Source organism: Spermophilus citellus (genome assembly GCF_964194105.1).
Source record: "Spermophilus citellus genome assembly, chromosome: 5".
NCBI classification, from domain to species: domain Eukaryota; kingdom Metazoa; phylum Chordata; class Mammalia; order Rodentia; family Sciuridae; genus Spermophilus; species Spermophilus citellus.
Window position 1 is genome coordinate 107,615,229 of NC_138186.1, and position 25,775 is coordinate 107,641,003.

Genomic DNA, 25,775 nt, shown 5'->3' on the forward strand with positions numbered 1-25,775 from the left:
TATACACAGCCATGCTCTGCTCAACCTCATCTTTAGACATTGGAATCCTATACCCTATACCTTCTCAAATGATAAACTCGTTCCTCTGTTGGACATCATGCGAAAATTTTGTGTGACACTTCTTTTCAAGTGCAGCGCTGAGTCTCAGAATGCTCTTGTCCCATGTGCTCTGACCATTAAAAGGTTAAGAATGTCCACGTAATTCTCCCAGGTACACACAATTTTCTCAAAGATCACTGAATCCATAGAAACTTCCTGTGTGTGAAGCTCTGTAATCTTAGAATTGGCCCCTGTTTCTTCACAGTCAAGATGAAAATATGTCTGCTAGAATCAGAGTGGGCAATAATAATAGTCTCTCAAGAGACTGAAAGGTAAGATTCTGTTTCTAGGGTTGGGGTTATAGCCCAGTGGTAAAGCACTTGCCTCACATGTATGAGGTACTGGGTTCCTCAGCACCACATAAAAATAAGTAATTAAAGGAATTGTGTCCATCTACAACTAAAAATATATTTTTTTAAATTCTATTTCTAAAATATGTAAAACCTTTTATCTAAATAACTTGGAAAAAACTGAGGCCTGGTGCTTGCCACCCATTATGGCAGGATAAATACTCCTCTGCTCACAAGCTGGCTTCATTCTCCACAGTTCAACAGCCGATGAAAGAAGCACCTATGTGTTTAATGGGTTTGGAGCTATCTGGATGTATTAATTGCTGCTAGCAACATAACAAATTACAAACCAATTTAGCAGGTTTCAACAATATACATGTATTTTCTCACATTTTCTATGATCAAGAATCCAGGCAGCCTTAGCTACATGCCTTTGGCTCAGGGTCTCACAGTCTGCAATGGAGATGTCAGCCAGATGCATCTAGTTTGAATCTTAAATTCCTCCAAAGGTCCAGGTGTTTAAAGTTGGGTCCCTGGAGGGTACTACTGGGAGCTGGTGAAACCTTTAAGAGGTGGGGCCTGGTAGGAGATCTTTAAGTCACTAGAAGCATGCCCTTGAAGGGGATAGTAGAACCCTGGTCCTTTCCTTCCTCCCTCTCTCTCTCTTCCTCTCTCCCTTCCTCCCCCGCCCCGCCCCACCCTGCTCCCTAGACATGAAGGGAGAATTTTCCTTACTCCCACCTTTGTTACCTGGCACACCCACAGAGGCCTATAGGTAATGGGTCTGCCTGATCATGGACAGGAACCTCCAAAACTGTGAGCCAGTATAAACCTTTTCTCTTTATAAACTGATTATCTCAGGCATTTGTTATAATATAGGAAACCTGACTAACATATCAGGGTTACAATTATCTTAAGGGCTGATTTGGGGAGGATCTGCTAACAAAATCACTCACATGGCTGGTAGCATACTCAGGTCTTCTCTGGCTCTTGGCCAGAGACATCTGTTCCTTACCATGTGGACCTCTCTGAAAAGCTGTTCGTGAAAGAGTTGGCTTGTCAGAGCAAGTAAGTAAGAAAGCAACAGTGGGTGAGAAAGAAGGCCCAGGATAGAGCTGCAGTCTTTTTGTAATCAAGTCTTGGAAGGGTCAATCCTCTGCTAATGCCATGCTGTATTTGTTAGAAGCAAATCACCAAGTCCAGCCTATACTCCTGTGGGGAAGAATTACCCAAGAGGATGCAAACCAGGAGGCAGTATCACTGTGGACCATCTTGGATGTTGTCTACCACAGGAGGGAAACATTCTTACATCCCAGAACTACATTCAAAAGGGCTTGGAGCCAAAAAGTCATGATATCTGTAATTTATTTAAAATACTTCCACACATACACAAAAAGATAAGGCAAATATGACCAAATGTTAGCAACTACTAAATCCAGGTGGTGAATATGAAACTGTTTATTGTACTATTCTATTTTATTGAGAATTTAAAATTATAAATTTTAAATTATAAATCAAAATCATCTAATCATGTTCACTAATAATGTGTAAAGAAAAAGTATCAACTATGATTATTCCCTAAGTTAAAATAGTGGGCAGACTTTCTCCAGTGTTAAAATGGACAGTGCTAAATAAACCTCACCTAACACAGGTTTATTTGGCACCTAAATGCCCTGACAGTCTCATCAGTATGGTTCTAGACTATAAATTCAGGGAAGACAGGAATCACACTAGACAAAACTGCATCCCCCAGTACCCAGTCCAATGCCCATACAATCTAAAACAAATGCACAGTAAATATATTTGTCATATGAATGTCTATTTTATAATCCCTTGTCTTTTAGATCAAATCTTTTAGATCAAAATTGTCCCATCTATACCCGATGGCACAGAACTGTAAAGGTCTGGAACACTGGGACTCAATCAAGGACTTGGATAGGTGCTTGAGCTGCCAGTTCATGAAGAACTATTTCAGCCTACCCCATAGTGCTAGAGCTCACTCCCCACGGAGGCAAAATGACTTTTGAAATAGGCAGCACAAGTCAAGCCATCGGTTCCTCATAAGAGAATCCCCAAAGTTAGACCACTTGATGTGTAATGTAGTGAGACCTCTTTTACCAATAACATGACAGAGCTATGCCTCTGAAGGTCACCAAAGATTTAAATGCAAAAAGCTCATTTAAGACTTTCCAAAGCTTGCCTTCTCCCACCCCAAAAGTAACTTGGTATTAAAAGTGGGTTTAAGAGGTGCCTTGCAATGGTTGTAGGGCAAGTTATCAAAAACTCTAGATTGTCTCCAAGCTTAACCCCTATAATATATTTTGCCAGAAAAACAAAATTAAGGTAGATCCCCTAAGAAATGCATGAAGCTACAATGCAATATTAAACACTGAGCTTCTATTTAGAATTTTTTTTTACAAATGTTTATATTCAAAAGCACTATCCATAAGGAAATCTACTCTATAACATCCATGGAAGAGTCTCTTGCTAGAATTCAGGACCAAAATTAATTTGTCCCAGTTGAAGAACTTGCGTGTTTCCTCTCTCTAGAAAATAAACACAAACCTGCCCCACATTTCCTTTTTTTATATTTATTGCCAAAAATTCAAGTTAAATTATGCGTAATTCCAGGAGTAAGCTCATTCCAAGAACATGATTGTTTTCTAATTGGTTTCTGGAACATTTGTATTAACATTAAACAGCCTATGCAAAGGCAGGAAGCTTCCAGGCTGCACAGGAGTATTTCAGTGAACAAGGATCATATGGCATAATTACAAAATAGGTGCATATGGGCAAGAAGTCAGAATGAGGAGGGAGATGGGAGTAGAATTCAGGCTGTAAGAAAAGGAATTTGGATTTTTAGCCTAGGAAGAATTGAGGGTCTTTGGTTATGATTTACATTTTAAATTAACCTCTCTAGAATTAAAAAAACAATACTAGGGCTGGGGATGTGGCTCAAGCGGTAGCGCGCTCGCCTGGCGTGCGTGCGGCCCGGGTTCAATCCTCAGCACCACATACCAACAAAGATGTTGTGTCCGCCAAGAACTAAAAAATAAATATTAAAAAAAAATTCTCTCTCACTCTCTCTTTAAAAAAAAAAAAACAATACTAGTACCAGGAATCAGCTAAGAAGCTGTAGCAGAACTCAGACAAGAGACACAGGTGCCTCTGTCATGATTCTGGGGCAGAAAGGGGATAGAAGATTAAGGTATTTAGTGAACATCAAGGTGATGAATTATATTCATCTGCTCAGTTAAGCAAGCACTTAGCATCTGGCCCTACACCCATCTGAGTCTATCTTGGGTAAATTAATTTCCCTATTTACAAACCAGGCATAATATACTAATGGTAATAATAATCATAATAATACCTAAGCTCATATGCCTTTGTTGAGAATTAATGAGAACAATTTCTACCTCAATTAATTACCTCATTAATCCTCACCAAACCCATAGGAAAATAGATATTGTTATTACATTACCATAAAGATATATTCATTATTTATAGTATGTATTTTACATGTGTGATCTATTAGGTTTATCATATGTGTAATATAACATGTTTCATAAACATGTACATTATTATGAAGTGAAGTATCATAGTACATATGAAGGTATGCATATACATGTTGTATTATAGGAACATTGAAAATACTCCATAAAAGTTAGTTCTTATCAATATTATAAGCAAGTTCTGGGTCCTGGGATACAGAGAGAAACAGAACAGACAAGCTTTCATGGAGTTTATATTACATGGAGCTGTGGCAAATCAATCGATAAGAAAATATTAGTCATAAGTTCTATGCAGAGAATTAAGGTGAAGTGATTCAACAGAGGGTGACTATCATACATTAAAGTAGGTAGTCATGGAAGGCCTCTCTGTGGAGGTGATATTTACACAGAGACATGAGTGTCAAAAAGGACAAAAGAGTGTTGGGGTTGTAGCTCAGTGGCAGAGCACTTGCTCAGCACATGTGAGATAATGAGTTTGATCCTCAGCACCACATAAAAATAAATAAAATAAAGGTATTGTGTGTCCATCTAAAAATAAAAAAGAGATCTACCATCCCTAAAAAAAAAATGAAGAAGATAATGCAAGGTAGACAAATAGCTAAGACACATGCCTGAGATCAGAATAAGCTTGGTGTGTTTGTGAAGTGACAGAAGACCAGCATGGCTGGGATATAGTGAGAAGGGCTGAAGGATAAGAAAACAGATGAAAAGAATGGGCAAGGCCCAGGCAGTGGAGGGCTTGGAAGGCCAGGAGAGAGAGAATGCAGAAGGAACAATCAAGAATGACTTCCTGGTGTCCAACTGGAGCAAATGAACAGATGACAGTGCCATTCACCAAGAGGAAGGGTGACAAGTCCTGTTTGGGGAGGTGCTACAGTTTAGGGGGCTATGGACATCTAAATGAAGAAGACCTCTGGGATTCAAAGAGGGATTACAATGGATGTGGGAGTGCGAAACTTGAGATGTGTAGAGGGCAGGAGAGATGAAATCTCGACCCATTAATATTTAAGGCATTTATCTAAAAAGAAGAAGCAGGGAAGAAGGAAGAGAGGTCCCACAAGTAAGGCAAGAACTAAGAAACATTCAGCATTGACTTCTGGTTTCTCCTAGTCTCCATAGGTTCAAATCCAAGCTCTGTCATTTACTAGCTGGGAGACCCTAAGCAAGCTACCTCTTCATGCTTAATTTCCTCACGGATAGCATTATTGTGAACAGTTACTGACACCAAAAGGCACTTAGAACAGCGCTGGCCTGAAGCAAAGGCTTACATGTGTTAGAGGTTACTAAACTCAACAACAGGGCAACAGCCAAGACTAGCACCTCCTCAGGGAAAGCCTGGGAATCTATAGATCTGAAAACAGGAGTGAGGCCTACAGGAGACTAGAAAACCTCAATTCTTATACTTAATGCACCCCCAAATCTTACTTCCATTGGTATTACAGCAGGAGACAGGCTCCTTAATATCTCACCTCAAGTCAAAGTGTATTATTTCCAAAGGGCTTTTAAATGGCAGGGTATTATTTACCCTTTCAAAAGCAATTTGCAGATGAAGCAAGAAGAGCTAGTAGATAGGATGAAGTGGTCAATGAGTAAATGGGAGGTAATGCTGATACATTTCAAAACAGCCTCTGTGTGAAGAGAGACAAGAGCTGGGTGATGGTTTGAAAGAGTCAATATTGTAGGTAGAGGGAGCCTGCAGAGATAAAGTCTGAAGAGAGGAAAGAGAATTTGTAGTCAAAAGCCTGAAAATGGGAAGGACTAGGGACTCTCATAGCGAGGAAACAGGCTGACTATGCTGACTGGGGTCCTATAGAGGAAGGCAAAGAGCTGGGGCAATCGATGGGTACATCAGAGAAAGAGAGCAGCTTCCATAATGCAGCTTAGGCTCAGCTGACTGAGAGGGAATTAAGTATGAAAGTAGCTAATAAAATGGCAGGGGGAGGGGCATGGAGGGAAAGAGAGACTTGTGATCTGGGCAGGTGATGATCATGGGCAGAGTTGGGTAGGCTGTGCAGGAGCTCCCTGGTGGACTGTAGCAGCAAGGTCTGAAGTCAGACAGCCCCAAGTACCACCTAATCCTGGAGCTGACCTATGGGGAGGAGGCGCAACAGTAGGAATGAATGACACGGCAGGTTTGGGGCTCAACACTGTGAGGTGTCAGACACTTATAGATGCCTGCATGGGGTCAAGACGATGTGAAGAGGATGACATAAGGCAGTGTATCCACCCACAGAAACCTTAAGGATTCTATGTGAGTCTGAGGAAAGATTGCCTCAAATGCCACTCAGAAACAAAGCTAGAAAAACAAAGGGTTGAGACAAATCACAGAAGAAATATAATTAAGAAATTTCAAAAAGAAAAATATACGTGATTAAAGAATCAGAAAACAGAGCCAACTTTAAGATACCAGTTTACTACAAACAGTGTTAAACTATTTTTTAACCGTAAGCCCTAATACTGGTAAGCCTTCCATGAAAATGGTACTTCAGTCCTTTACTGGTCACATGGTAAATTTGTATATCTTTTTTGGAAAGCACCATGACATTGCCTGGAAATAGACCTAACAATGTTCAGAAACATTTGTTCAGTAATTTTACTCCCATGAGCTAATGTCAAATAAATCCTCAGAAGATATTTGAGTTATCACAAAAAAAAATCTGAAATAACTTAAAGGATATGGGGTTATTAAAGAAGAGAAATTTTTAAAATGTCAACAACACAGAAAAATATTCAGAGCTTTTAGGATACAAAGAGAAATCTACATAAAAAATGAAATCTCATCAAACTGTGCTTGTGGAAGACATAGGGAAATAGGAAATAGTTACTGAATTAAATTACAGAATAATGGGAGATTTATTCCTTCTAGTTCTTGAAATGTTGGTTTATTTTAATAAAGTAAATTATTTAAATAAATAAAAAATATGTTGTTGGCTGACAACTAACTTAATGTATTAGGATATACCAGGTCATCATTTATCTATAATTAATTCCTCCCAAATGCTATGCAGGTAAGTCAGCCCAACAGATAACAAACATTGAATGGTTATGTATCCGACAACTTGGGTGATTGGTGGGGTACAGGGAGCACTAAGCCTTCATGTTCTGTATTCAACTAACATAGAATCAGGAATTGTAAGCCTGAAATTTAAACAAAAAGTCACATCACTTTTCTTAAAGAAAGATCTAGAATACCCTAGGATAAAATAAAGGCCACATTGAGACTGTCCAAATTATACCAACTAATTTGTATTGCTAAACATGCCACAGAGAATTCTAGGAATTCAATATTTATTACATTTCATTTTATTCTGCTAAAACTATTTTTTGTTTGTTTGCATGAGTAATCAATCAATGTTCTTACCGAATCAAACAGCAACAATGAAAATGAGAAAAAAAGAAAGCACAACTCTGGGTTACAAATGCCTAGTCCTGTAAGGATACAAGTGTTAGTGAGCCTCATCCCATTATCCCTGACTATTTCAGGATACCTGGGTCCCCAGGCTATCAGTTCCTCCCTCCTCCCTCCTCCTGTTGGAAGTCTAGAGTGCAGAGGATGAGCAAAAAGAGGAGTTAATGCTTTCTGAGTGTATGTTCCAATGATCCTCTCCATTAGAGAGCAGCAAGCAATTTAGAGTTATTGAATCATATGTAAAGACCTTTCAGAGTAAATCACTTCCACCTCAGTTGGTAAGCACACGGCTCCAGTACAAACTTGTAAAAGCTTAGGCTTTCACTGGAATCCATTCCATACAGGTGAACATAGGATTTATGATTTCAAATCTAATTATTACTTTTCTTTTTTTCTTTTTTTAAGAGAGAGAGAGAGAAACATTTTTAATATTTATTTTTTAGTTTTCGGTGGATACAACATCTTTATTTTTTATGTGGTGCTGAGGATCGAACCCAGCGCCCCGTGCATGCCAGGCGAGCACGTTACCGCTTGAGCCACATCCCCAGCCTCTAATTATTACTTTTCTTGCACGTGACTTTTACAAGCCACCCATGCAAACAAGGCATTCTGGAGCAGAAGGAAACATTCTGTCACTAACTGAATGGCCTTGAACCATCCTCAACCCTCTCTGAACCTCACCTAGCTTCTTGTCTGCTCAGTGACTGGCTCTCATTGTAGAGTGACTGGCTCTCAGGGGTGTTGTTAAGACTAGAACATCTTCAAGATGCTATTAAAAATAGTTTCTACATATTGTATAAATCCATTTATATGAAATCACCAGAAGGGGCAAATCTACAGAGATGTAGTGCTAATTGGTAGTTTCCAGGGTCTGGGGAAGAGATGGAAAGTGACAGCTTATGACTAATGCATTTCTTTTGGGACTGATGGCAATGTTCTGAAATTAGATAGTGGTCATGGTTGAAAACCTTGTGAATATACTAAAAAGCACAAAATTATATACCTTAAAAGTGGATTGTATGGTATGTGCATTATATCTCAATAAAATTGATTTTAAAAAATAGTTTCTAAAATTTATGAAAACAACAACAAACAAAATCTACTATCTACAGTAACGATTTTGACATGGATAGAAGGAAATTCCAGACTAAGCACCATGCCGACAGACGCAACCAGGCTTACCTTTCAACAAAACTGGAAAGTCGGCCTAATTTGCACCAAAGTTGATCACCTCCTGTTTTATTCAGCTTTTTTTGCTGCAGTGGCTTAAAGACCCAACCAGAACAACACATCTAAACCATAATTCTCCACCCCAAAATCATTCTGGTTGGGTCTTTGAGTCACAGCAGTAAAAAAATCTGAAAGAAAACAGAAATTGGGCTGGGGATGTGGCTCAAGCGGTAGCGCGCTCGCCTGGCATGCGTGCGGCCCGGGTTCGATCCTCAGCACCACATACCAACAAAGATGTTGTGTCCGCCGAGAACTAGAAATTAAATATTAAAAATTCTCTCTCTCAGAAATGAATTACAGTAGATGGGGTAGAGAGAGAAGAAGGGAGGGGAGGGGAGGGGAGGGGGGATAGTAGGGGAGAGGAAAGGTAGCAGAATACAACAATTACTAATAGGGCATTATGTAAAATTGTGGATGTGTAACTGACGTGATTCTGCAATCTGCATTTGGGGTAAAATTGGGGGTTCATAACCCACTTCAATCTAATGTATGAAGTATGATATGTCAAGAGCTTTGTAATGTTGTGAACAACCAATAAAAATTAAAAAAAAAATACATAAAAAAAAAACTGAAGTCCTTACAGCGGCCCCAGGGCCTTCCAAAAAAAAAAAAAAAATTCTCTCTCTCTCTCTCTCTCTCTCTCTCTCTCTCTCTCTCTCTCTCTTTAAAAAAAAAAAAAAAGAAAACAGAAATTGGTACCAATACTGGGGTGTTATGGTTTAGATGTGGTATCCCGCAAAAGCTCATATATGAAACAACACAAGAAGATTTGGAGGAGAAATGATTGGGTTATAGCCTTAACCTAATTAGTGAATTAATCCTGATGGGATAAACTGAGTAGGTAATTGGAGGCAGGTGGGGTGTGGCTGGAGGAAGTGGTTCACTGGGGTCAGGGCTATGGGGTACATATTTTGTCTCTAGAGAGTGGAGTCTCTCCCTCTCTCCCTCTCCTCTCTCTCTTCCCTCCCCCCTCTCCTTCCTGATCATCGTGTGAGCTGTTTCCCTCTACCACACTCTTCCTCCATTGATGTTCAGCCTCACCTTGAGCCCCAAGGAATGGAGTTTGCTGTCTATGGACTGAGACCTCTGAAACTGCAAGCCCCTAAATAAACTTTTCTTCCCCTAAAATTGTTCTGGTCAGATCTTGTAGTTGCAGCAGAAAAAAAAAAAAAAAAAAAAAGTTGACTAAAACACCTCCCTTATAAAAGGCTACAATACTCTCTCTTTTGGTATCAAGACACATGGCCCTTCCATGGTTCTTTACCTGGTACCTTCCTTCTTGCAGCACCTAGGCCTCCACTCCTGAGCTATCATAGATAACAGATATACTTGACTCGTCTGCTGAGTTTTTAAAAATATCTTTCCACAGACCCCAACCCCAGTGAATTAACCAGCCTGGCAAGAAGCTGTGTAGCTGCATTTTAAAGGCACCCAGTCACACGCACACCTTCCTGGGTCATTCTAAAGAGCAATCAGGCTGAAAGCCACTGTTCTAGAGGGACCCATAGTTTTGAGAGCACACAGAACCTACTTCAAAAAGCACTGCTTTGAGGTTCCAGAATATTCCCTTTAGTATCTATTTTTTTTTTCTTTTTTCATCTGTGGATCGTTTTTAGTGAGATTAACAGACTTCCCCTGACCTCAGATCATAGTTCCCTGGTATATGCTAAGTGTGCTAAGAGGTGCCTAGATACAATCTACTGCTTCTCATCCCTTTCCACTTCCCAGATCTGAAGGCTTCTCCATTACCTTCACTGGGAACTATGGTGTGTGTCTGCTGTATTCAGAGCGGTGTCCCACTGAAGCCTGAAAGGCTAATGTGCAGATGACCTAGAAATTTCCAAGAGGTGCTATTGAAATGACATAATGAAATGGAGTAGGAAGAGCAGGTACTAAAACAGTCTATTCCCAAGCTCTGTTAAAACCGAAAGCAGTAAGCATGAATCAAAACATCATATTGTACCTCATAAGTTATGTACTATTGTGTCTATAAAAATAAATAAATAACAAAACTATTTTGCTTCTGTCCAGGTCAAAAGCCTTTAGGGGAAAAAAAAAAGACTCTTTAAAAGAAAATGAATATGCTGGGATTATGGCTCAGTGGTAGAGTGCTCCTCTAGCATGCATGAGGCACTGGGTTCAATCTTCAGCACCACATAAATGTAAAGTATTGTGTCCACCTAAAACTAAAAAATAAATTTTTTTAAATGAATGTTGATTTAATAATAGAGATGTAGAGTAAATACTAACCACATCCTTAACCACCTCCTCTGGTACATGCTTGTGTGGCTGTTTTCCTTTATTCCATGACTGAACGGTACACTTCTCATTCAACAAACATTTGATGGAGGCCTACTGTGTGCCATGCACTCAGTCAGGCCCCAAAGACAGAGAATGAATCCACCAGTCCCAGCACAGAGTCCAGTTAAGGAGAAGTCACATCAAGTTATGACAAGAAGTTGCAAAGAATGCCCAGAGAAAGCAAACTCCAAATTTCCCCAAACAACTTATACAAGTTTTTACTAGTCTCTGTGACAGCTCACCACACTGGGGACATGTCAAGATTAAAATCCTTAAGTAGTTTTATATGTTTCTCCACCCTGGATATGTGTAATTTGAATTTTAGACCTATGTATGGAATTTGACATTTATCCCTTTTAGATTTCATCTTGTTAAAGTTCAAAGCTCTGATTCTTAATTCTTCCATTCAACTTTTTGGCTATCCTTCCACCCACTGTCATTCAAAACCATTAAGCATGCCTTCAAAGTTGTGAACAAATCAATGGGAAAAAGTACTGAACATGATAAGTCTACAGCATTATTCCTAGAGAGGTCTCTTCTGGTGATATTAGTCCATTAGTCAAAACTGTGAGGATCCAATCATGACTTCACCTCAGTCATGATTATATTTTATTTAGAGATGGGGCTTTGCTAGGGGCACAACACAGGACACAGTCGAACCTGTCCGACTTCCTCTCCTCCCCACAATACTCAGGAAAACTTGGGGAACCACACACACCCACAAATCCCTTTGAAAATTAGCCATTGTGCCCACCAGAATGTCAGACGTGATGGTATCCCAATGGTTTGAAGAAATCGAGAGATGACCTACCCAATTAGCAAGTCAAGCACAGTACTTACTTTTTAGTATGATTTATTCACAATGAACCAAAGATAGTACTTTACAAAAATAACCATTTACTTAATAACTTATCTGATATTTAATTTTCATTTTCAGAATCTCCTTCTTCTCCCTCTTATTTTGGAAATAGGAACAAGTTTCTGTCTCCATTTTCTGACATTTTTCCTATTCTTCCCCAATTCTGAAAGATTATAATAGGAGTTCCAAGATTATATGGAAAATTTTTCACACCCAAAGATGTTGTTTGCTTGAGTGTAGAAACTTGAGAACTTACATTCATAAGTTTCTTGAGTAGAGACCAATCTCATTCTTTATTTTCCAATAATCTAATAAAGCACATAGTTAATTAATGTTGCATAGTGGATACAAAATTAATGTTCAAATAATTAATTTGCTTGTTATCCTCTTCATTATTTAAGAATATAAAAATGCTCTTTTGCAACTATTGTGAAGTTCAACTCAATTTACCTCTATGGAAGTAAATTATGAGTTGAGTATTTATACTTTTTTGACCCTGAAGTCACTAACTTTGTACCCTTAAAACACACACACACACACACACACACACACACACACAAAATAGCCACCCATGGTGGCACATGCCTATAATCCCAGTAATCCCTATAATAATGAGTTCAAAGCCAGCCTCAGCAACTTAGTTAGGCCCTAAGCAACCCAGCAAAGCCCATCTCTAAATAAAATATTAAAAAGGGCTGAGGTTGTGGCTCAGTGATTAAGCACTCCTAAGTTGGATCTCCAATACCAAAACAAAGAAAGCAGGTAGGGGGTCAGCACAATGAGCCCAGGTGATACAATTATTTCCTTAACCTCATATTCCCATCACTCAAATCTGTCTGTTACCAATCAATGCTACCTCCCTACTTTAAACCTCTGATGGTCTCCTTTGCCTTAGAAAAAGCCCAGAATTATTTATGCAACATGTGAGATCTGTATAAACCTTGCATCTTCTTACCTCAGCCTCATGCTGCCCTTCTGCTCTCATACCATTTCCAGGTACACTGGTCACCTTTCCATTCCTTGAAAGTTCCCCACTGTTTCATTTCTGAGACTCCTTCCCTATTCCATACTCTTCTACTCACTGTCCTGGCCCTGCTCCCCTTCCCCCACATGCCTGCCTAACCCTTGCTTATCTTTCAGAGCCCCAGCTTAAATATGGCCCCTCTGGGCTGGGGCTGTAGCTCAGCGGTAGGGCATCCACCTTGCTGGTGTGAGGTACTGGGTTCGATAATCAGCACCACATAAAAATAAATAAAAGATATTGTGTCCATCTACAACTAAAAAAAAAAAAAATCGCCTCTCAAGCCTTCCCAAACCATCACACCCTCTCCTACCCCAACCCACCCACAAAATTTCCCCTGCTAAATGCCCTCATTGCACCTTCATTTCTCTACTGTGGCACTCAAGTGCTACAATTTTATAAGCGTTTACTAACAATATCTCCTTTGGGTGGCAGCTCTGGTGGCTCAGGGCTGTGCCCAACTTTTTCACCACCAACTCTCAAGCCCTTCACAGAGCCCAGCATGCATTTCAATAAATGTGTGCTTGATCATACAGTTCTAAGTCAAGGAATTACCCTTCCATCAGAATTCTAATTATTATGAGTTTAATCTCCTCCCATTGTCTCTAACTACAGAGAAGCAGCTAAAGAGAACATTCTTTGATAGGAAAGGTAGCAGAATACAACAGTCACTAATATGGCATTATGTAAAAATGTGAATATGTAACAGATGTGATTCTGCAATCTGTATTTGGGGTGAAAATGGGAGTTCAAAACACAATTTGAGTCAAATGTATGAAAGATGATATATCATGAGCTATGTAATGCTTTAAATAATCAATTAAAAAAAAGAAATTACAGGTTCCAGTTGCAGAGCCCATTACCATTTTTTATCTCATCCTTTAAATGTATTCCCACATTCAAATATTTTGCTTGGAAAATGCTCTCAGATCCACAGATCCTGGAGTGCATGCTTAATCTGCTAAATGCATTCTAACATTCACTCATTCTTTTCTTTATTCATTCAAAAATGGTTACTGAGCACCACCTGTTCAAGGTTGAGCCTCATACTTGAAACTGCATCTTTATTATTCTCCCTCTATATGATTATTTCTCCCAAACCAGCTTTGTTTACCAATTATTCTACTTTTGCCATGAGATAACTGCTGTGTCACCACCCACAATCCATAAAAGTCCAATTTGAAGTAAAGAAACATTAGATTTTAGTGGTCCCTGCTGCTCCATCGTGACCAGCTAAACACAAGATTCTTTAAGACTGTCACCATCCAGCACCACTATCCCCCCCTTCCACCACCACGATGCAGCAGCCTGTTACTCCATCCTGAGATATAGGGGAGAACAACTTCAACACTTCTTAATAACTCTTGGTCTGGCCAACTTTGTGAAAGCTGCTTTCCAAAGCACCAAAATGCAATCTTGTGTTGTGACTAGAAGTTTCAAAAACACAAGAAAAGGTGAATTAATCCATAGGATGAGTTTGGCACACTCACCAAAGAGAGCAGCTCTCATTGCTAATGCTACCACATCATTCTCCATTCTAGGTCCCACAAGAGTCCAACCTACTCTTTTGGATTCTGAGCTCATGGAGACAAGCTCTGTCTTCTCTTGGCATGCCAGAGGAGGAGTGGGGTCAGCAAAGTGGCATTCTGCCTTTCCAGGATTTCTATCCAGACTTCAAGGCATAATTGCACTCTATTCTCTTTACCTTTTCCCCACATATGTCCCTGCCTGACTGTACTCCACCTGTGTCCTGAACAGCATCAACCCTGTGCTTCATAGCAAGGCTTCCCAATCTGCAGGTGCAATCCCAAAGGCATTTCTAATGAACTCTAGGTGAGAGATTCTCTTTTCCTAATCACAAAAGATTAACCATGCTGTTCTCTGAGAATATTTTAATCTTCACCACTTAACTCTTAATTAAGTGATCAGCCAAATATCTATGTACCTGAAAAACAAAACTTCTTATCCAACAGCAACATACAATAATTCTGGAAAACTACCCAGCTGTAATTCTATATGCTGAGGAGGTAGTAAAGAAAAGCTCTGCTGTGCATCCCTCTACTCTGTATTAAATAATCAAGATCACATTGATCTGGTTCTGACAGATATGCCAACCCAACATCAACAAGGACTCTGAAAAACAAAGACATGCCGAGTTATTTTCTAATTTAAGAAAAGCACATTAAATTTCTTATCAATCAAGTAAAGCTTGCTGGAAATCTGCTTTTCTCACTTCCATTTAACAAATTCCATTTATCACCTTCTTTTTCAGAAGCAGCCCTTTAAAAGATCCTTTAAAAGAGATCCTTACTTCTTAAGTACTGATGCTTTTCAGCCTAGCTGGGGAGCAATCTTCCCAGTGAAGGCCCAACTTCAACTCGCAAAGCTCGGAAATCAAACAATAGTAATACTCCATATTTAATTCTGCACTCCCATCCCTGGAGCCATCTAATAAAACATACTTAAAAATTACTTTGGAGACAACATTTTAAGTTGCCAGTTAAAGCTCTGACAACTTTAGGAGACATTTTAAAGAGGTCAGCCTGAGATAATCCAACTTCTTCACTTTGAAGCACAATCCATAAGGAACCTCAGGGTGGTGATAGGGTCAGAAAATAACAAGAATCTTGAGTTTGACCTGGATCTGATTCCTGGATCCACTTCTACCGATTGTGTGACTTTTGGTAAATCACTCAACCTTCTGTGCCTTGGTTTCCTTATCTGTCAGATGAGTTGTGTTATTAAATTTTGTGCTAGATTCCATCTTCTATTCTTAGCTTAATCTCATATCTAATGGTTACAGCTGGGGATCTCTTTGCTAACACCAGATACAGCTGTACAATTCTTAATTTCATTCTCTTATTTTCTATCTGCTTCAAGATCATAACTGTAGATTGAGTATTAATAATATAACAAATATTAAAAAGGCAGAAGATAAAGTGAGGTTTCATCTGATAAGTCTTATATCAGTTTTCCTGGTACCAAGTATGATACCAGGTTTATAGAGTCACAAAGTATAGAATATTTAATAAGAAAAAATAGGAGAAATGGAAACTAACATGTATACAGGGATAAAAGCATAACCATGATTCAAAATTATGCATAAAAATACTGGAAAGCTGTACATCAAAATGGTAACCATGGTTAGCACTAGATTATAAAAGTATAATGACTTATTTTCCTTCCTTGTGCTTTTCTGAACCTTCCCAAAATTCTATAATTAATTAATAACTGTAACTACTATTTATTTAGTATCCCTCTTGGGTCAGACCCTGTAGTAAATACTTTACTTATTGCATTTAGTCCTCACACTCTAGGAAGTAGAGTAGCCCCCCATCTTGTCCTCAATGAATATGTTCTAAGATCTCTAGTGGATGCCTGAGGCCACAGATAGAACCAAACAGTTATATAGTATGGGTTTTTTTCCCCCATAGGTACATACCTATGATAAAGTTTAATTTATAAGTGAGATTCAGTTAGAGATAAGCAAGCATAACTTGCTATAGATTTTAGCAACTTCAGCATAGGATGTTTTTCTTTCCTTATTGAGAACTTTCATCCTTTCACTTAAAGAAATACTTTACAACTTCACTTTGGCATATCCAAATTGCCAACAAAACTACTCTTGAACTTAGAGCAATTCTCCATAAAATAAGAGTTACCGGTATGCAAGCACTGTAGTACACCACAACACAAATCAAGAGGGTTACTAAATGTAGTTCATAGAGCATGGATATGGTGGATGAAGAGATGATTCACATCCTGGCCTGGGAGGTGAGAGATTTCATCATATTACACAGAACACTGCAATTTAAAACTTATGAATTTATTGCTGGGATTTCCCATTCAATATTTTAAGGCTGCAATTGACTACAGGTATCTAAAACTCCAAAAAGTCATGAATAAGGGGGGACTACTATATCTGTCAAGTATCCAACCTAGCCATCAAGTGATTAATTTCCCTCCCGTCTCCCAGAAATTCAGGAGATAGCATTGTTTAAGTGATCAAATGTTAAAGAAATATTATCAGTTATCATTATCAACCTGTTCCTAGTTCTCTTAACCAGAAATGCCCCAGAAAAGTGATGATCACCCCTCTCTGTTTAAGAAACAAACTGTCACATTGTTGAAGATAAGCAGCACTTTAATACCATAATCTCTGCCATAACTGTGGGGACTCAACTCCCTGTTTGCCAGCCTCCCAACAGCATGGGCTGGAAGGGAGGGAAAGCAAGTCAGGAAGAGACATAGTCAATGTTAAGGAGGAAGTGACCCAGCTGTGGGCCTGGTTTTTGAGGTCAAGAATACAGTACTAAGATTCTAAAGGAATGAACAAGGCTAATTCCACCTGGTCTCAGTGGAGCAAAACAAAAGAAAGTCTACACAGCGTCAATTCTTCAAGCCAGACAGAGCTTTAGAAGGAGTTCAGCCAGCATCAAGCCCCCCATGGTACATGACCCCTATAACAAGGCCAACCAAGAGATGGATGAGGAGCCACAATCTGCCACCCACAGGCTAAGGTTCAAGGAAGAACTCCATGTCTAGCAAGTGTCAGGGGTATGGAACAGCAAAAATCCAGACAGAGTAAGTCACTCTGCAAGGGACAGACTGTACCTAACTCAGCCTCCAGTTCCTAGGGCACTACATGGGTTTCAACAAAACAAATTCCAAATCCCACTTTCTGATGGAGGTAAGGTACTAATATGTTCCAGAACAGGGATAACAACGAATCTGGGAATTGCTGCTACCAAGGGAAGGCCAGTGGAAGAAAACCACCTTATGTAGATGAAATCAGTAGACCCCAAAGACGAATCACATGGAGGACTTGACTCCCTCTACCTTAGTTGTCTCCCTCTAGAAGACATTATTTCATACCCGCATGATCCTGAATTCAAATGATCTATTCATGAATTGTCATAGGTAAGACTCAAGCTCTGCCAAGTACAGAACTGCAGCAGACTGGGCCACCTGCAGCCAGCCAGGTGAGCAAGAGCACACCCACCCTCACCAGCCTGTGAACAGAATGTGGCTCTGCACCTCTCCTTGAGGAACTTCCCAAACACAGTTAAGCCCGTTGTATGTCATAAATACAAAATCAGAGCTAAAACATGCTCTGAAGAGGATCAAGAACACAAACAGAAATGGAAGGGATGAGAAAAGGACAAATGTTGCACATGCACATGGAATAGGTCAGAACCAGCGACCAAAGCATCTCTCTCAAACTTGATGTTGATGGGTACAATTCACAAGCTGACTTTTAACCTTGAACTATTTATAAACAGAAGAGCTTTCCTTGCTCAAAATCATCCTTTTCTCACAGCACATTCAGAAATATCTGCATCATTTACAGCCAGGTAGTGATACCAAAGCATGTCCTCTCTTCACAAGGGACCTGCTACACAAGTCATAGTCAAACACCAGAACTTAGTGGGAAGACTAAAAACTCCTGAAAACTGGGGAGCTTGGTTAAATGATGGCACTGCAACCCACATGTGGAAGAGAAGAAACCAAGCAAGTCATCTTGCTTGGTTTACATTAGTAAATCAGCAGTGCTTCACCACACATGCAAAATATAAGGATACAAAATACAGAATAGAAGGCATGGTACATTACCCAAGAGCCCTGCTAAGGAGCGCATGTCCTTCTCCATCAGCATGTAAATCTCTTCCTCCGAGAATCGGCCAATGCCATGGCCGTGCATCTCGCGCTTCACAATTCCTTTTGTTATGTGGCACACGACCCACCTCAGCAGGTTACTGAAGGGACCACCACCACTAAGAGAGAGCATCTTCCGGGTCTCATTGAGATTGTCCACCCACTGGCAATAAGCTAATGTCCTGGAATTGTGTGGAAACAGGTTACTACCGTGCATCAGACGCGTGTCAGCTCCAGAGAGTCGCTTCTGAATGAGTTGTTCAGAACTCGGCACACTCTGGAGGAACCAAATAATTGCAGCTTTTACAAAGAGCAATCTGCGTGGCAGATATTACAAGAGGCTCTAATACGGGCCTGTGAGAGAAAAGGTGAAAAATCCAGATGATATTCCAATCCCACCAAACCTCTCCGGGAACCCGCCCTCAGACCCTCTCCACACCATGCTTCCCCTTTCTCCTACACAGCCCCACAAAAAACAAGAAGAACCCCAACTCAAAGTGTTTTAGTTAGGACAGTGAGTCTCCCTGGACACTATGGCAGTGGGGACTCGGGGGCTGGCATCCTTCCTTCCTTTCTTGAGCACAATGACAGCTCTACAGGCACAGGCTTTGTGCTAAAAAAGCTGCATGGGGGGCTGGGGCTGCAGCTCAGGGTTAGAGCACCTGCTTCACACATGAGAAGCACTGGGTTCAATCCTCAGCACCACATAAAAATAAGTAAATAAAGATATTGTGTCCATCTACAACTAAAAAGAATTTTTTTTTAAAAAAAAAAAGCTGCATGGTTCTGTTTCATACACTCAGTTGTTTGCACTTTATATTTCGTGATATAAAATTATTTTTTTTGAAAAGAAACCATTTTTGTCTTTTTTGCAGAGGATTAGTGAGTAGGTATACTTGTCCATGTTTATTATAAATTATAAATATTTTGGAAATGATTGGCTCTCCTAAAAACCAACTCTACACCTCAGCTTGTTCTCAGGATTATAAAGTGAATAAAATTCCAAAGGAACTTGGTTGAGTCATTTTTCCCATCTGGGTGGTGCTCTTGGCAACCTCAGCATAGGGTGCGCCTATATAACACGTACAGACAGTTAAATGGCTATTCACTGTTCATGAATCTCCTCAACTGCAATACCCAGGCCTTTGCCAAATTTCTTCTCCAAATCTTTGCAACTGAAAGAATGCTTTTAAAGCTAACGGTGTTGGTAGTTAGAAATTAAAAGGGTTTCCCACTGAAGACTGAGGAAAAGATAGCGGTAGGAGTGCAGGCATGAGACTCTAGTTTTTCCTCATACTGATAAAAAATGTAGTGAGAGTCACCTCTACTTCTAGTACAGGTTGATGCAGCAGTAATAAGCACTTCAAAAAAATCATAAATGTGAACAACATTTTTGGGGGGAACACAAGGGATGAGAGTCAATTGTTGCTGAAACAAAATGCTGTTTTCCACGTGAAGGGAGAAAAAAAAAGCAAAAACAAAAGGCCCTGGAAGTTTGATCATCTTATACAGTTATGTGCCTTTAGAGTTGTCTCCTCTTTACTTTTTTAAAAATATTTTTAGTTGTAGATGGACACAATACCTATATTTTGTTTGTTTAGTTTTCTTATGTGGTGCTAGAAATCAAACCCAGTGTCTCACATGTGCTAGGCAAGCACTCTACCACTGAGCCACAACCCAGCCTGTCTCCTCTTTAAATATGAAAATAAGAAGTCCATTTCTCCAAAATACTGAAAAATTCCTGATTTTTACTGACTTTATAATCAATTTAACTGTAATCAAGTTTAACATTATGTGTTAAACACTCTTATTTATTCCCTGGTTAAAATAATATGCCCAGATCTTATTAGAAAGCTTCATGTACCTCTTTTTAGTAAGTCTCTCAGAGTATTTAGGAGTCATGAAACAGATTTTGCTGAAAATAGGAAAAAAAGTACATCACAATGATCTAGGAAAAGCATTCATTGGATATCTCAGTATAATATATGTCACATTTGTTCTGCTAAATTCTGTATAAATATGAAAACTAGATGCTTTTCCACTTGCTCTTCTTTGTATACCTGCGGTAATTAAGAACCCTGGCTGCTTGATGACCTGTGAGAATTTCAGGAAGTGTGGGTGGGGCACAGGACGAAGATGAGGTAACTTGTGAGAGATGAGACTGGCAAGGATCAGATCATGACAGATCTGGTGAACTTCATCCCAAAAGCAAAGGTTAATTCCTGGAAAGTTTTTAACAGACAAGAAGCATAATCAGATGTGTGGCAATGCTGGTAGGAAGGCTGGCTAGAAGACTGCATCAAGACCAGGCAAGAAATGATGCACTCACTGAGGCAGTGGCAGAGGGGATACTGGGCAAGGAATGGGTGGGAGAAATGCTGAGATAGAAGAGAGTCTATCAGTCACAAATTGTGTATAAGGAGAAACCAGGCATTTACTCCTAGGTTGGTTTGGGTGGATAATATCACCAACAGATACTGGATTACACAAGGAGGAACTGATTTGGGCAATGAAAGATGAGCTAACCAGGTGCATTTGAAAGTCCCATGGAACTCCCGAGGGAAGACATTCAGAAGGCTGAGAATTCAGGAGACAGGCTGAGACTCCAGATGGAAAACTGATGGTCAGGGGCAAGGTGATGGCAGTTTTAAAGCTGTGAGAAGAGGTGAGGTCACCTAAGGAAGTTTTTAGAGTGAAGAATGTTATTGAGAAAACCATGGTTCAAGGGCAAGTTAGATGAGAAGGCCAGCCTGGAGGTGCAACTTGGAGAGAAGCAGGGAATTGCTCTGAGACGGAGGAAAAGAAGGTGTTATAAGGGATCAGGGGCTACTGAATGGTTCAGAGTTGATGACTTCAGTTTTCTCTGTTGAGCAGGAAATGTGTATGAGGGCATGTGCAGAAAACGAAGACACAGTGATGGGTAGAGAGAAGCAGGTAGAGATGGAAGGGGCATGTTCTGGGCCACACGGTTCAGCAAGGAGGAGGCACATCATTGCACAGATGTAAAGTTATCTCATTGCAGGAGCTTGAATGTAGAACACAGAATAAGGACAATTGGGTTTATTCACAAACCACCCAGTGTGTGCTATTCTGTGATGGCATTGCAAATCGACCAAGATACTTCTGAAATACCTTTGTTGCCTCTACACTTTTGCAAATGCTGACCCCTCTTTCTCAGGACATCCTAATCTTCCACTTCCAGTCACTTCAGTTGTCCCTAGGCTCCCTCATGACACCATCTCCTTTGGGAAGTCTTCCTCTTCTCTCCAGTAGGTTCTCACTGCCTTCCCTCCGTTCTTCATACTGCCCCCTACAATGACCATTGCAGACCTATGATGTCTGTCTCCCTTCAGCCTGTGAGCCACTTGAGGGTAGGGACATGGTGCCTGGTTACTGGTAGTCATTCATTTAGCTGGCTGAAGAATGAATTATTGATTGAATGAAAAAAGGCTTCACTCCGAGCCAACCACTGCTAAGTAGTATTTCTAAGGGATGACACACACTTAAGCAGAAAAATGGGAAAAGGAGAAATGCCTACAGAGGGTGACAAAAGGGCTGCCACTCTTATTCTGGGATTCGTGGCTCCTCCCTCTTTGCTGAGAAGGAGTCCACTGCACAGGGAATCATGAATTATTAACTGAAGAGGGCAGGAAGGGCCAATTTGGAAAGTAGATTAGGCTAAGCAATTAAAGTAATTTATCACTGGAAAGTCTATTTCAGGAAGTTGAGGTACTCACTTTCCTTATTGCAACAAATCTATCTGAGCTCTCATGCAAAAATGGGGTCAAAGAGTTTTGAAAGATTATCTTAGAACATAAGAATAAAATCTGCTCATGTATTTTTAAAGGAGATTTTAAAAAAACAAGCAAAGAAATGCTGATCCCTGATATTTTTAATGAAGATATCTCTCATCATAACTTAAAAGACACCAGATCCATGGCAGAAATGAACACTGATGTGTGGAAAACTGCAAACCATGCCAACAACTGAGTCTCAGAACATGGCCTTCCGAGTCATGAGAAAGCCCCTCTCTGTGTGGGCTACATCCTTGCTAACTTTGTCTTGTACTCTGAACATTTGCCAGAGGAGAGAGGAGCTTGTGGTATGTTTCTGTACTTTCACTAAGTTTCACAAGCATTAAATTGGGCCTTCCAAACAGGAGCCCTCCCTACAGCTAAAACTGAATGGCAAAGAATGACAAGAGGAAAATATTAATTGAGTTGCAGTCAGGGAGCCTGTCCTGGTTTTTAGAATAGACCTTCTTGGGTAAGTCATTTTAAGAAAGCACCCATCTTTCACAGTCACTGAAATTACATCAAAAGCTACATGGGGCTGGGATTTGGCTCAGTGGTAGAGCCCTTGCCTAGCATGTGAGAGGCCCAGATCCCCAACACCATAAAAATAATAATAATAATAAGATTTAAAAATCTATAATATAATAGGGCTGGGAATGCAGATGTAGCTCAGTGGTAGTATCACTTGCCTAGCACATGCAAGGCTCTTGAGTTCAATCCCCAGTATTGGCAAAAAATTTTTAAAAAGTCCAAAGGTGTGACCCAATGATAAAGCACTTGCCTACCATGCATGAGTCCCTGAGTTTGATCCACAGCAATGCCCAAAAAGAAAAAAAAAATATTTCAATCTTTAATTTATGGCCAACCTAGAATCAAATTTGAATTCATTGTTTTAATGCCTATATTAGCAGGGGTTATGACTACAGTGTCTAACAGTACAGCCCTCCCAGCACACTTCCCTATGGAGTTGGGAGAATCAAAAACCACTCACTGATGTCCACGAGGGGGCAGTATGTCACACTGAAGAAGCTACAGTGCTGCCCAAAACCAATTCCTTCCAGTAATTTGATGCCCTGTCTCTCCCACACTCCTTCATACCAGCTTCTCCGTATTGGATCTAACTTAAGCATCCAGTAGGACAAAGGGGATATGAAAAAAACTGTCTTCTCCATCTTCAATAATAGCTTTTATAATGCAAGTGGGATGTAATTGTATAGATTTCAAATGCAAGCAAACACTTTATAGCTGAGTGTGCTTATTTGAACAGACTAAAACAGAGCTTCAGAATTATGTGACGTTACATAATAATAAGAGCTTTCCATTGCCTTTGCTGTCCAGAAAATTGTACTTGATGTGAAGAATTTTTAAAGTTTCAGGCCGAAATAAAACATATCTGAAACCCCCAGATCATTCAATAACTGAGTTAAACATAGTAGGCTTACTGCAGTTTCCTCTCCCATCTCTGAGTACATTAGAGACTAGGAGCTCAATGATGGTCAGAATTTAACAAGATCTCACAGAAAACCCATACTTGTAAGATTTTCCCCCATACTGAGGTCAGTTTCCTATGCTGGGCCCGGGTTTCCAGGGATGCACATTTTAGGTGTGGCTGCTGGAACCAGAAGAGGAGGAGGAGAGGAGCCTAAGAATGTCAGAAGTTCTCTGCCTGAGGCATTTTAGGGGGACAGGGTGGGATTTAGAGCTCTTAGGAGTCTTTTCAAAATCTCCTCAGAGCAAGCTGTTGGCTAAAGGGTCAGGAACTTTCAGAAACAGAGCAGTGCTTTTCCTGCTGCTACTAGAGACTAAAGGGAATAGGAGGAGTAGGAATACAATTTTGAAAGGTCACTAGCTACCCGCATCTTAATCAAGACCCTCCCTCCAACCTTCACTATTTCTTCCTCCAATAAATCCTTAAATAGACACAAGAAAGATATAAGAGCTATCCCCCCCCAAAAAAAAGTATTTTGCTAATAACAAAGTGAATTAGAGAATGAAATCATCCTTAGAAGAGTCTACATATAGCCCAAGCAAATCTCCAAGCAAAGCACCTCTAAGTTTATGATCCATAAAATTAAGATGATTCCCTACCAGGGTACCACCTGTCAACTTCCCCACATTCAACCCACATCCACAGCCTGCCCTCCACATCCAGTATCAGCTGAAGGATGGTGAAAAAAAATGATAGTGAGGGAAGCCATCCATGAACTTCTACCAGGAAGCAAAGTTATATAAATGACACACACACCCAGAGCAAAAGGCAATGATGTGTGGGAGCTGGGAATTCTACTGAATCAAAAATTTTCTGACCGGAATACATATTTTCTGAGCTACCTAAAAATCTAAGTTGCAGCCAAAGTACCAGTTAAAGTGTAGGGCCTCAGTTCTTCAGGCAGCTGACAAGGTAACAGCACTCCACGTTAATGAGCACATCTATCAAATAAGGCATGGGTATCTTTTGGAGAGGCTTGTTAAAAAAAGATATGAGGGTCAGGGTAGCCCGAGGTAGGTTCTTCATTTCCCTTCATCACTGCAGAGCTGGGTCAGGAGCATGGAAAGCCAGTGTGATGTGTTCTGTCCCACAAGTCTTTTTCTGGAAGCCAAGTGAGTCATACTTAGTCATGCATTTTGGTCCCCACTGTAACTCCTGCACAGGAAAGGGGAACCCTAGAAGTCCTCCATCAGCATTATAAGGAACAGAGCCAGGTTTCTTTCAGAACACTGAGTCTGATCTCTTCCACACTGACTTGTGCTCACCACCTCTCTAGATCCCTCCATGCTCACCCTTCCTTCACCTCTGTAGTGAGCAGGGAGAGGATGTGGAGCTCAGGTCGACTCCAGAACCAACTGAGCAAGAACAAAAGTAAGAAAAGATGAGGAAAAATAGAGGGTCACTTCAAATCTGAGACCAGAACAGCAAGTTTTCCATTTAGAAAGAGGATAGAATAAATGAAACCTGGAGACAATGAGGAAGAATCCTCTATGATCGGCCCCATGTGGAGTGTATGTTTCAGGAGGAAAGAGGCGGTTGGTAAAATCTACTGGACCAGCTCTAGCCCCAGAGTAACAATTAAAGTAAAAAAAAAAAAAAAATGGGCTCAACCATTCTTAATTAAATCTACAGGAGAAGATAAAGTTTATAGAAATCAGGGAGAAATCTGTTCTCATCTATAGGGATGTAGAGAAAGACTCAGAAATGCCAGAAAATGGATGAAAGGAAAGGGCAAAGTCCCACATGACAAATGAGTTTGCAGAGCAAGAAGAGCCAGACTTGCCAGCTCAAAGCCATAAGGAGCAGAACAGGAGCAACTCGGGAGCACACCTGTGATGCTTCAAACTTGAGGAATACTAACTAGGAGCCAGGCTACCAGGGCAAAGTCACTGCACGCTCCACTTCTAGAACACAAGAGAACTCCTACTATCTAGCAAACTCACAAAGGCTGTGTAATCTATTTCACCTAGGAATACTGTCTCCATGTGCTCTTCCCTGCCTCTTCCAGGTATCTGATGTGATGGGATTTTAATCCAGCAGTTTGTATTGATAAAGAACCCTGATCCCAACCAAATGAAGTATCCCCTTCACCTCAGTGATCAAGGGCCAGCAAACT

At 40.2% G+C, this 25,775-nt stretch overlaps 1 protein-coding gene and 1 long non-coding RNA gene across 3 annotated transcripts in view; one reads left to right on the top strand and one right to left on the bottom strand.

Moving 5' to 3' along the window:
- The window catches only part of LOC308648711, a 627,872-nt gene that overhangs the window by 515,433 nt on the left and 86,664 nt on the right, over window positions 1–25,775 (top strand). The gene's annotated exons all lie outside the window — the stretch shown is intronic.
- FAXC (failed axon connections homolog, metaxin like GST domain containing) overlaps window positions 1–25,775 on the bottom strand; it is a 65,275-nt gene that overhangs the window by 22,140 nt on the left and 17,360 nt on the right. For both annotated transcript variants that reach the window (XM_081294476.1, XM_081294477.1), the window contains one exon: window positions 18,335–18,558. In XM_081294476.1, coding sequence (XP_081150602.1) covers window positions 18,335–18,558 — 224 coding nt within the window. The remainder of the gene's footprint in view (window positions 1–18,334; window positions 18,559–25,775) is intronic.